This window comes from Sarcophilus harrisii, chromosome 1 (assembly GCF_902635505.1).
Source record: "Sarcophilus harrisii chromosome 1, mSarHar1.11, whole genome shotgun sequence".
Classification (NCBI taxonomy): Eukaryota; Metazoa; Chordata; class Mammalia; order Dasyuromorphia; family Dasyuridae; genus Sarcophilus; species Sarcophilus harrisii.
This window is the reverse complement of record NC_045426.1, coordinates 660,058,646-660,072,447: the sequence shown is the minus strand read 5'-3', so window position 1 is coordinate 660,072,447 and position 13,802 is coordinate 660,058,646. Positions and strand designations below refer to the sequence as shown.

At 34.5% G+C, this 13,802-nt stretch overlaps 1 protein-coding gene across 1 annotated transcript; it reads right to left on the bottom strand.

The window, feature by feature from the left end:
- Positions 1–808: 808 nt before the first annotated feature.
- On the bottom strand, positions 809–1,755 carry LOC100934150 (olfactory receptor 1361-like). Its single transcript, XM_012542374.1, is given in 2 exon segments — positions 809–1,428; positions 1,431–1,755. Coding segments are annotated over 2 exon segments (945 nt in total).
- Positions 1,756–13,802: the final 12,047 nt, after the last annotated feature.

Below are 13,802 nucleotides of genomic sequence, written 5' to 3'. Positions count from 1 at the left end.
TGTATATTAATTGCATAACAGATTGAGACTAGATTTTCCTCCCCTTATCACTGGACCTAAATATAAAGGGAGATGGAATTTTATGCATATATAGCAATAAACAGGATAAAAAAATAAGACATATAATTAGATAATCTGATTTTTCATTTAAGGAAAGATGAGGGCCTTTCTGAATTGAGAGGGGAAAAGTAAACAGATGATATTCCCAGAAATCAGAGAAAGAGGTGTCTTAATACCCTCAAAGTGTCTCTATTCAGTCAAACAAATAGAAACAATAACTGATTGATACAGCATGGGGCTAGTTTTCACATAAGACATATATATGGTTTGAGATGTATGATGGTGAGAAAATTATCAATTTTTGGATCTGACTAGGTTTCTGATCAGCACAACTCACATCCTTAGAGAAGTGTCTCTGAGCAATAGGGACAGGTGGTTGAGCTTCTTAATCTTACAGGGTTAGGTTTAAATAATGTAGAAACATTTCCCTACAATTCCTATAATTGAATACAATTTCCTTATAAGACAGAAATCAGGCTATATGTATAATTAAATAGAGAGAAAACTGAACTTGATCCAGAATTGAGTTATAGTCAGTATTTTTTGTTCAGTTCCCATAATTCTCTCGTAAAAAAGCACTTGAACCAGGAATCCTGAGAATAGTTCTAGTTCTCTCTCCTTCATGTCATAAGATCAAGATGGGAATTGATTGACTTCATATGACCCTAGAGAAGACTCACTGAAAATCTTCTCCCATAGCACTGGGGTTGTTATCTAAGATATAAGGACCAAAGTTCAAGAAAATTTCTCAAAGTCTTAGAGTGAATCCTGGTTTTTTAGTGATGAGCAGTCTCAAGGCTTTTTTCATGTCTTTGTTCCTTAGGCTATAGATGAATGGGTTCAGCATGGGGGTGACTACTGTGTACATCACAGCTGCTGCTGTATCTTTTTGGGTTATGTTGGTGGATGTGGGAATGTAATACACCCCAGTAATTGTCCCATAGAAGAGACAGACCACAGTGAGGTGGGATCCACAGGTGGAGAAAACTTTCTTCTTCCCACTCATAGATGAAATCTTCATTACACCCATGAAAATGTGTGCATAGGAGATGAGGATTCCAATGAAGGGGAGAATTATTGTAAGTCCGCCCAATGTATAGAGAAGCAAGTCATTGATGAAGGTATCTGAACAGGCCAACTTTATCAGGAAACTGAGGTCACAGAAGAAATGAGGGATTTCATTGTGGTCACAGAATGACAACTGAGTCAGCAAAATAGTGTGTGTCAGGGAATTAGTATAAGCCCAGAACCAAGATACTAGTACTAGAAAGATACAGACCTTTGGAGTCATGACAGTGCTATAGTGTAGTGGGGAACAAATAGCCACATAACGGTCATAAGCCATAGTGGCAAGGAGGACAGTATCAATCCTCCAAACCAAATGAAGAAGAATATTTGTGTCAGGCACCCAGAATAAGGGATTGTTCTGTTTTTGGATATGTGATTGCTCAACATGTTGGGAATGGTGGTGGAGGTGAAGCAGATGTCAACCAGGGACAAGTTACTGAGGAAGAAGTACATGGGGGTGTGAAGGTGGGGGTCAAAGCTAATAGCCAGAATGATGAGCAAGTTCCCTAGTCCTGTGATTAGGTACATAAGGAAGAACAGGCAGAACAGGAGCTTTTGTTGTTCTGGCTGATCTGAAAGGCCCAGGAGGATGAACTCTGAGATTGCAGACTGATTTCCTCCTTCCATGTGTCTGTTTGAAGCAAATATAGAAAAAATGAAATAATTTACATTATCCCTTTCACAGTTGATTTAAAAGTTTGTGCTGAATAAAATCAATAAAAACAGAATTAGAATAGAAATGCTATGAAATGTCACTATTCATAGTCTGAGAGCTAAAGTAAACAAAAAATTAATAGCAATATATTGGCTGTCTCCAAATGATACATCAGAAGTTATGAACAAAAAGTTTTCAGGAGTATTATAAGCCATCAATGATCTCATGTAAATATGCTATAAATAAATAAAAGAGATAGAAATGCAAATGAAATGAACTCTGACACTCTGAAAGTTGGCAGAGACCAGCAAAAACAGGCATGGTCAGTAGTGGAGAGATGTGAAAACAGGGATGAGGAAGCATTGTTAGTGGGATGTGTTTCAAACATGGTTATTTTCAATTTGGAATCATGTAAGGAAAAGGATAAGAAAAGGTAAAATTATGAAGAGATTTGAATACCGAATAGCATATACATGTTGCTGCCTATAATAGGAGGCCTTTGGAATTAATTGATCAGGGGGATGTCATTGTCATATTTATACTTTACAGAAATAATCTTGGTGAGAATAGTATACATTCCAGCAGCTTTGCTTTGTGTATGATATTAATTAATTATTTTTCTTTATCAAAAATAAATATTCAATCTGAAGGGATGAATTCAGAAGTGATTGTAGTGTTAATAATGCTATCTATCTATCTCTCTATCTTTCTATGTGTACAATCTATTCATCCACCCACCTATATACATATATGTGTGTATATATATATATATATATATATTTTTTTTTTTTTTTCCAGAAAATTGTTTTCAAGTCCCATTTTATAAAGTTCACCATGGACATACAAAATCTTTAAGGCCCTGTTGGGTTCTCAAAGACTTAGTGTGCAGAGTGAACACTCTAATAGTTTCAAGGTGAAAAAGCTTCAATTGTAAGAAAGAAATTCTTAAAGTTTAAACAGTTCCGATGAGGTGGAAATGAGGTATATGTCTGAGGAGACCAAAAATGGTTCATTGGGAATTCATTAAATACTTCAGATTTTTAAAAGATCTGCTTAGAAGATGGAAAAAAGATAGGGTATAGTTATTGAGTACAAAAGTATGTATCAGTTCCATAAGATTTTTATTAGAAATCCTGATGCTTAGAATAAGTTGAGAATAATGGTATCATTCAAGAATAAAAAAGATTTTTTGAAGTCTTTTTTTGGAGAAGAAATTCAAAGAAGGAATTGGATGGCTATTCAGAGTGGATAGAATGATGGAAAATGAAGGATAGAGAGAAGGAAGAACTAATGAAATACATGATTTTTTCTCTTTCTGGCAAATTGCATGATCTTTAGTTAAGGAATTGGTTCTGTAGACTAGAAGAAACATTGTTAAAATGAAGCTAAAAGTCAAGAGAAGTGAGAGCATCTGGATCCCCTTAATTAATTTCCTAGTGATCAGATTTGGATGAACTACATTCCAAGATTTGAAAATCCCTTGAGCATGTGATTATAGAACCACTAGAACTGATATTCGTGAAATTGTGGAAAATGGGAGAGAACCACAGAACTGGATTAAAAAAATGTTCTGCTCATAAAATTAAGGAAGAAGATAGATTTTGAACACTAATGGATTTTGACCTTGACTTTAATTCCTCATCAAATTCTTAGGCATGATTGAATAGATGGCTTATGAACATTCTGGGAGAGATGTTCTGAACTCATCAGAATTATTTAAACCTTAAGAATTTCATTCCTACAACTGAAGCTTTCCCATCTTGGAACTATCAGAGTATTCACTCTGCTCACTGAGTCTTTGAGAACCCATCAGTGCCTTAAAGAGCATTTTGTGTGTCCATGGTAAACTTTATAAAATGTGCCTTGAAAACAACTTTTGGGAAAAAATCTGTGTATATATATATCTGTGTGTGTGTGTGTGTGTGTATGTGCACACGAGTGTGTATGTATGTTATGTGTGTGTGTATGTGTGTGCATGTATATAACATTAACTTAATACTTCTGAATTTTGGAGGAGGGGTAGTACTCATTTAAGAGTTAGCCTGACTTCATGAACAATTCAGATCAAACTAAGCTCTTCTAATTTTTTGATTATATTAATAGGCAGACATATCATGCTACAGCTGCAAACTCAGGGTACCTAGGTATTATTAAAGGATTCAAAAAGTCTCTCTTGCTCTCATAGTGGACACTAGGATAGTTGTTGACTAGATGACTGTACAATGTCATTATTTAGTTTTGGATGTGATGATCTCCCAAATGCTAAAGATGTCAAAATTTCAGTGGCTCCATAAAGTTTATCTTTTTAGGTTTAATCTTTTAAGAGATTTTTGTATCCTGATTCTGTCATCAGTAATTCTCTGAAGTGTTTATTATCCCTCAAATTGGTAAGTGTATCACCTCTGAGTTCATCCAAACCATTGATAAAGATGATGAATTGACAATAAACCAGGACATATTGTCAGGTATGTTGTAAAAAGGATTCCTTATAAAGGATAGATTAGACTACGTGATTTCTTTGGAATTCACCCCCTCTGAGCTTCTAATAGTGAACCCCATATCAATTGGGAAGGACCTGGATATCTTAGAATGGATGATTACTTGTATGGATATTGGAGGAGCTTCTTGCTTTAGAAAGGGGCTAGTTTATGGCCTTTAATGTTTCTCACACATTTGAGAAGCTTTAATGATAGAATCATTGCTCACTCCAATATAACTCTGAAATGTGAGCAAGAGACTTTGCATCCTCAGATTCTGTTAATAGATATGAGATATCTTGTTTTACTTGGTTTCAAAACAACTCTATGGTTAGTATTCCTGTGTTACTTTAGGTATTGTAATCCCCATCTTACTTATGAGGAAATGACATTAAGAGATTTTGTAATTTTCTTCTCTAAAATAAGGTTTCTTAACATTTCTTGTATCTTAGGTTTTTTTAAAGCAGTAAAATGAAGTCTTTGGATCCTTTTCATAATAAGGTTTTTTTAAATAAATCAAATAATTGAACATAATGCTAAATTTCAGTTAAAAGTTAGTGAAAATAAATATGCATTTTTCTATTCAAGTTTAGAGTTCCTTTTAAACCTGTCCATGGATGCCTAGGTTAAAAATCCCTGCTATAAACACCTCACAATTTTGTCCTTTCTCCATTCACACACAGAGCTTCTATTCTGGTTCAGACTCTTATTTCTTTTCTTTTCTAGTTTCTCTGCCTCTAGTCTTTACTCTCTCCAATCTATTTTAAAAAAAATCTGCCAAATTATTATTCCTAAAATGCCCATTTGTTCATATCACTGGATGACACAGTCATGGGGAAATTATGTGGGGTAAGAATGTAAGGGAAGATTTGAATTCATATTGTCCTGATTCCAAGCCCAGTGCTCCATTCACTATCAGTTGCATCTGTAAAGGTGCATTAGTCATGGATCCATTGCCAATAAGTCTCTGAGGATTTGAATTCAGTCTTAGCAGGTTAAAGTCCTGCATTATCTTTATTATACTGTGTCAACTATAATAAGATCCTTTGAGTTGCAACGGTGACATTCTTTCATTGCTTCCTCAAGGTAATACACATGAGATAATTTTTGGATCATTAAGTTGTGATGAGATATGCTGGGAAAGGGAAACAGACAGGGAAAATCCCAATTGAAAATTATAAAAGGACAATTTCCCTGTTCTTGTACAGAAATTTTACTCTTCTCTAAAGCTTCATTTAGGGAAATAAAGACAAAATTGTGTCATGGAAAAAGATATGTATTATACATGAAAAGTAGATTTGAGCCCCAGATCTTAAAGCCTGTGAGAACCAGATCAATTCATTTTTGCACATGATATTTGAGATGCTTTAAGGAACTGGTATCTAGGTCCTTTTCATGGTTTGTATTCCATTATATAAGTTCCTATCCACCTTTGATATTCCAGTTCTAGAACATTTTTTAAGTATTTTCAAAATCATTAGAGATCAGTTTTCTCTGCATTTGCTATCCTTCTCTCTGCTTTTTCTTTAATTTGTGGTCTCTTTTAGGTCTCCTATTATCCATTCTCAGGTCTCAGACCATGCTCTTAGATGCCTTCTATTTCTGTTCTTTGTTTTAAAGTTCCTTTCTGATCTAAATCCTTTGACTTTTGATTTAGTCCCATCATAGAATCTTTCACCTCATTTCTCCAACTAACAATTTTCTCACATATTGAATTCCATGTCCTGTCTTCCTGTGGCTCAGTCAGATCCAGCTCCTTTATGTCCAGAATCTCTGCAAATTCTGAATAGGGATGGCAATGGTTCATTATAACTTTCCTTCTATACTAATCTTCCTTTCTATTACCAGAAGAGAGGGAAACAAGTTGATTTTGGCACTTCAGTCCTTAAAGGAATTTCTTAAAGAAAGAAATGATCACATTTCTTCATAAAGGAAATTAAAGCAAAGCACACATGATATGTATTTTACACATTTCAGTGTCACATTTTCTGATTGCTCTTTCTGACATGTATGATGCCTTATAATTTTTCTTTGGCAGCAGCTACATGGTGTAGTGGATAAAGAGCAGTGTCTGGAGGAAGGAAGACATCTTTCTGAATTCAATATAGCCTCAGATACTTACTATATGAACCTGGGCAAGTCACTTATCCCTTTTTGTTTTAGTTTCCTCATCTGTAAAATGAGTAGGAGAAGAAAATGGCAAACCACTCCAGTATCTCTATCAAGAAAGCCCAAAATGGAGTCATGGAAAATTAGAAATGACTGAATTCCAATATAACAACAATTTCCCCTTCTTTGTCTCTTTACATTGGCTGTGCTTGTTGCCTAGAATGCTTTAACTCTTCCCTTCTTCCTCCCTGGTTTCCTTCCAAACTCAGCTTAAACCAATTTTTACTTGCAGTTTGTCTTGATGCTCTCATCATGTAATATTCTACTCTTTCCCAGATAATGAATGTTCATTTTGAAATTATTCTGTGTGTGTGTGTATATATGTGCGTGTGTATGTGTGTGTGTGTGTGTGTGTGTGTGTAATTCTGTCTTCTGAGTCAGAATGGAAACTCCTTGATGGTTAGGGGCCTTTTGATGTTTCTTTTCATATCTCCATCACTTAGCACACAGAACCTGGCACACCATAACTTCTTAATAAATGTTGATTGATTCTAAGTCATCTTCCATTTTGAATATTTGTGTTTTATATCCTAAGGTCCCTTCTATTATCTGGGTGGTCTAGTAGATAGTCAATTAGGTCTGGAGACAGAAAGATCTGACTTTAAATATAGATTCTGACTCTTTCTGGCTGGCTGATGCTGGACAAGTCACCACCTCTGTCTCAGTTTCTTTGGTTGTAAAAAGAAGAAAATGGCAGCACTTACCTCAAAGGTTTCTTATGACAATTAAAGGAGATTCTATTTATAAAGTGCTAGCACAGTGCCTGTCACATAGTAGATGTTATAGAAATGATTATTGTCTTCCATCTCCTATCTTACTCAACATTTGAAAATTTATATGCTAGTTTTCCCGAAATCTGACATTGTATCTTCTATGTCATAATATCCTTCTAATTTTGAACATATCTTTTAAGATCCTATCTAGCCCTATGACTCTCTGATGTTCTAGGTTTTAAATTCTCTTTGATCTTGAATGTTTTATATTCCTTAAAATAGAAATCTTGATGTCTTTTCATTCTAATTTTTTTCTAAGTTCTTTCTCATATGACATTTTATGTTTTATGTATTCTTTTAGTTGTCCTATGTTCTTAAATCCTTTTTAGGATTAAATTTCTATGATTTCATGTTAGTCAGTCACAACACTGCTTTGAATGAGATTTCTTCCTTGAAATAAACAGTAAGTGTCTATAGATCTTCCTACTTGATTGTTTGGTCTCAGGCTTTTGTTTTGTTCCTAAGTTTCCTTACCTCACCTGGTCTCCTTCTCACAGCTCAGAGTTTCAATCAGGGAGCTAGCTCAAGCTGGAGATTGTTGCAGATGCAAGAGATATTGAGGTTTTGGAGGAGGTTGTGTGCATGAAAATAGGATTCATCTCTGTGTCCAAGGATGGGTGTATGAGGAATATTGTAGGTACTTTTCCAGGAAGTCCCTAGACTGTAGGATCTAATTCCCAGAGCTCCTTATTAGAGAGAAATGTTGAAGTAATTGTCCATTCTCTAAGCCAGCCCCTTACCACTCGCTGGAGCTTGTTTGAGGGAAGAAGTTGGTCCAAATTAAATTTATTTTCACAACACTGCTGTTAGAAATATTGAGATCTCTCTGTATTTTTACTCTTTTCTGGAGAAGAAACGTTGGATTTCAGAGGCTAGAACATAATCACTGCATAAAGAATGTTTTGTGGTTACCCTTCCATCTTGGTAATCTTTTGTAATTCTTTTCATTTTCTGTGCAGCATTGATTTTCTTTTGGTGCATTCCTTTAGCAGCTTTAAGCGGGTATGGCCAGTTAGTGTTGCCTGTTCTCTATTGATCCTCAATCATGGTTCTTGTGCCTATGATAATTTTCCAGAAGTTGGAAATAATTCCTTTTCATAGAGGACTAGATCTCCATCTTGAGTCCATGATAGCCTTTCCAGACTTAAAATATAACTTCTGCCAATGAATGCCTCTGCTTTTGTGTTGGTGTTCTGTGACTTCTGAGTTGAAATGCAGAAATTCTTCTGGGTTGGCAAAAGGTCCAGGAGAAATGATGTCCTCTAGTATCTTCTAAGTGTTGTCTCTCCCCATTTTTGTTTTGTCTTAGGGGAACTTTCATGTTTGATATTTGCTGTGTGATTTCTAAGTAAATGTTTCATTATAAACATAAAGACTGAGTTAACAGCCCATATATAGAACTCTGCTTTTGTATTATAAGCAGATAAATTTCCAATTGTGCTTCTTTGTTTATGTTTATATATCAAGCGATAATTTCACTACATCCATTGTGTGAAAGCTTGGTAAAAAATAAAACTAGTGCTGATATATTTAGTATTGAATGCCTTTTTTACTGTCATAGTTTTTCATGTAACAAATGGTAAAAAAAACTGATGGTAAAACAGCAAAGTGGATAAAACTACTAAATCTTAGCAAGTATCAAGGCAGAGTTACCACATTGTATCAGTGGTCAAGATATTCTTCATCTTAATGCACTTTTTGGATAAAAAGGCAGTTTTGTTTAACAATGTCCTTGGTGAAGCAACAAAATGATTAGTTTTTTTTAAGTCAAATTATGATCCTTTAGTATACATTTTTTTCTTGTGATAAAATGGCCATTATGCCCAAAGTATGAGGGCTATCTTGAGAAAAAGTCCTTGTGCCATCAGTTGAAGTGTAAGCAGATTGAGGCACTTTCCCCTGGATGTCTTTGTTATCTGAAAAAAAAAGTTAACCAACTAGAAAAGGAGATAGAGAGTCTGAAAGAAAAAAAGAATTCTTTGAAAATTATAATTGGGCGAGAGGAAGCCAATGAAGCACAAAGAAACCAAGAAATAACAAAACAAAATATAAAGAATAAAAAAATAGAACAGAATGTAAGACATTCTAAAAGAAAAACAACTGATATAGAGAACATATTAAAAGGAGAAAAATATAAGAATAATTGTAGTACCTCAAAGCTGTGACCAAAAAAAAGAACCTTCATACAACAATACAAGAAAATTGTCCCGGAGTGATAGAACCTGAAGGGAAAGTAGAAATATAAAATATCCACTGATCACCACATCAAAGAGATCTTTTGTGGAAAACATATAGGAATATTATTACCCAATTTAGAAACCCTCAGATCAAAGAGAAACATTTGCAAGAAATGAGAAAAAACAATTATAATTGTACTTTGTATGATTTATCAGCAGTCACAATAAAAAGCCATAGGTTCTAGAATCATATATATTGGCAATCAAAAAAACTAGGCCTGCAGCCAAAAATATCATATCCAGCAAAATTAATCATAATATGGAATGAAAAAAATGGATATTCAACAAATTTTCAGATTTTAAGGACTTTCAACCAAATCCAAACTTAATTAAAAAATTAATATCTAAGAGCCAATAACAAAGATTAATTTCAGGGAATTTAGCTTGGACAAATTTTTAAGTTTTTTACATGGAAATGTATGCCATATGTTTAAGATTGACATCAGTAATTGGGTAGGTCAAAAGAAAGATTGGAACAGAGTTGAGTATACTCTGCCTCTAAAAAAGCATAACTGTCTATGAATGGATAAAAATAGTAATTATGTTATTCAAATGAGATTCAGGAAAAGTAGACACAGAGGCATTAGAAGGGGAGGGAGGGTTCATTGTTCTGAAAACCCATTAACAACGGGATAAATAGGCAACACTACATATATACCATGAAATTATAGCATCCTCCAAAAATCTATAAATAAAAAAAGGAGAGAGGGTGAAGCAAGAGGTAGGGGAAGAAGACAAGGGAGGATCTATTAGTATTCCTGGGATGAATTTTTAAAGTTAAGCTATAGAATGATCCTTTCAATGACTTTTTGACAACTGTACTCTTCAATCACTCTTTTCCCTGTGAGCATTGGGCACTTGTTAGGATTCTTACAAGGCGCTAAGTCGGTCGTCTAATTTTAGCATCGTGCTTAGCAGTTCTTTGGTTCACTAATGTATTTAGTATCATTGGAGTTCTACAAGATTCACAAGTCCAGGAGATTTACAAGTTCAGTGGAGGAGATTCACAAGTCACAGCTCCCACAATTCCACTCTCAGAGGAAGAGTCAACCTTTGAGTTCACACCTCTAAAAGAGCATATAAAAGGACAAGCCTCATCCATGAGTCAGTGGGGGATTCAGAAGAAGAGAGGCTGAAGCTGGAAGAGTCAAAGGACTGTCAACAGGAGCTCTTGGAAACCAAGGAGAGAGATAGGCCTCTAAGAAAGCTAACTGGACTATTTTGGAAGAGACAATAAAGGACTGAACTTTTAACAACTGGCTGCATTTGAGATAATTATTATACTGAATTGAACCTAAGGCTGCCTCCAGAAGCCCCCAAGAAACCTGCTTACAGAGAACATTATATTTTAGAGAAGAGAACATTACAGCACTTGACTCAGCAACTCCAGAATTTAAAAGATACCTACCAAGGTTGAAAAAAATTCATTTCTAAGGATCACTTGATGATCATTCAGTGAAGGAATTAGGGATATTTAGAAGAAGACAGTAAGGAATTGAGGTTCATTTCAGTGAAATTTCATGGTTAGTCAGGCATTACCTGACTGAGTCACAAGAGTTGACAAAATGCCAAGAATTATCCTTTTTTTAAAATTGCTTTCATTGCTTGAGGTTAATTGTTTTGGTGTTGCCTGTCTCCTCAATAGAGACATTGCTTCATTTCATTTGAAGTCATATTCTAAAGGAAAAAAATTACCTTTCTCCACAGGAGTAGGGTGACCCTCTTTTGAGAAGTGGGTTGAAGAATGTATATGATGCATGATATGTTAGTTATTGAATATAGCTTTATTTTTATACAGTAAAATAATTTGTTAGCAATGCAAAATGATAGTATCATATCATAGTAAGTTGCTATTACTACAAGTAGTTGGGATATTAAAATTTACTCTATCCTTCCTTAAAAGTCTGTTTTGTTTCTGGCCACTGCCTTCTTTTATGAACTTTGCCTCTTATCGTCTTTTCCTTTTCCAATGCATTATATGTTCCACATGGCCAAGGATGAGTAATCAGTCAAATGTGATGACTTTTTTTTCTATATCTTTTTCCATATGATAGAATGTAAGTTCCTTGAAAGTAGGGATACAATTTCATTTTTTATGTCATTTTCCATGCCACTTACAAAAACCTGACATACATTAAGTAATAAATGATTAGTAAATGCTTGTTGCATGAATGAATTATTGATTGGTGCTGTTTCAGAGATTTTTGCTACACTATGCAATCAACTATCACACTCTCCAAAGTACTTGAAATGTAGCCCCAGAAAAGTTAAATAATTTTCCCATAGCTAGAAGTAATTAAAGGAGCACTTTATCCTACATTGTAGAATTATACAATGTCAAGAATGAAAGAGACCTTTAAGCTTCTTAACATTTTCCCACTTGTGGCCCCTTTTCACCAGAGAAATTTTTATGTGACTTTGGCTATATGGATGTATAAAGTAAGTGTCCAGATCAAACAGTTACTCATCATAAATTATAATTTAATGATCCCCACATTCAGTAATGTGTTCCTTTATGGGTTTGTGACTCACAATTTAAAAAGCTTTGATCTAAACTATATCTCATTGTATTTGTTTTAAAATTTTATTGACAATTTTTTTGTAATTTTACTTACTGAATATATCTTTTTTTTTTTTACAGCAAATAATCTCTTCCAAAAAAAGGAAAACAAAAAGAAAAAGAACAAAAGCTGTTTAGCAAAACCAATCAATCCATCAACTGACAATATGTCCACTACCATATAATCATAAGCCCTCACCTCCACAAAGCAAAGAGAAAGGTATGTTTTCTCAAATATTTCCAGCTCCAACATTGTTCATTAGAATTACACATCCTTAGGCAGGGCAGCTAGATGGTACAGTGAGTAGAGCACCTGAAGTCAGGAGGACCTGAGTTCAAATCTAGTCTCAGGCACAATACTTCCTAGCTATGTGACCCTGGGCAAGTCATTTAACCCCAATTGCCTCAGCAAAAAAAAAAAAAAAAAGAAAAAAAAAAGAAAAAAGAGAATTACACATTCTTCTTCCCTTCTCTTTTTTTGGTTGTTTCAATTTACAATATTGTAGTTATTGTGTTTATTTTTCTTTTCTTCAGTTTACTTCATTCTGATGAGTTCCTATAATTTTTTCTGTGCTTCTCTGAATTTTCTTGATATTCATCACTTTGTAAAAGGCAGCAATATTTTGTACTTCCTAACAGATTTCCTACTATAAAGAACATATTCTAAGTGGGAAATGTACGTTCTTCCCTAATTTGTTACACTGATTTATCTTTTTCTTTTCATCAGTGTCAAATAGTTTTATTCATTAACACTTCATGAGTCTAGATTTCCTATTCCCCATTCATTGATATATTTTTAAAATAGAATTTTATTCTTGCATTCTGTTTTTCTATGAACTCAATTTCCTCCCCTATCTCAAATTATTACAATAGCCATTCAGTTGTCAAACTGATCTTCTTAAAGCATTGATCTGACCATGGCACTCCTTTATAATTTATTTTGGCTTCCTATTGCTTTCAGGATCAAATATCAAATCCTATTTGGTATTCACAGCCCTTTATAAACTCACTTCATTATTTTATCACTCTAATAGTGCAATCTTCTTGCTTTTCTTCACATAAAACGCTTCAACTCCAAACTGAACATTTTTAATAGTTACTCCCTGTTCCATTGTCTCCTTTTTCATCTCTACTCCTGGCTTCCTTTGAGTCTTGAAGCAACAATCTCACTCTGTGGAATTGGGTGCTAGACTCCCCTTCCCTTACCCAAATTTGACTACTCAGAGGCATCTCCAGATATAAATAGAAAGCTTTTATTTAGTTCTTCTAAGAAGTGGTCCAAACACATCAACTGGACAGTCCACATGGTGTATAGAACATAGCAGAATTAGAGAATGGACTATATAGCAGAAAATACGTGGGTAAACCCCCCTTTTCTATTGATTTTTAAATTCATTAGATGGATTGAAAAGGAAATAGCCTTTGACCAATGGTCAACAATGCTGTCTATTTCTTGGAGGTCATGTGACTTTCTGAAACTTAGATCTAGGGTTTGACCTTTTCTACCCTAGAGTCCTCTGAAAATAGAGATCATGTGACTTCCTGAATTTAGGCCTAAGGTCTGATCTAGTCTGAGAAATCTTCACCTATCCCATTCAGTCCCTCCTCTTTAGTTCATACTTTTGAAGATTTCTAGTACCAATCCTGATATATTTCTTCCATTGGGACATCCTTGTTATCTAGGCCTTCACACTTGTCCCTCTCTTCAGTATCAACTGTAATCTACCTTCTACCATTTATAACCTGTACAGGGCCATTATTGAATAAGTCCATGTATGGGAACAGTCCAGTCCAGGTATTATT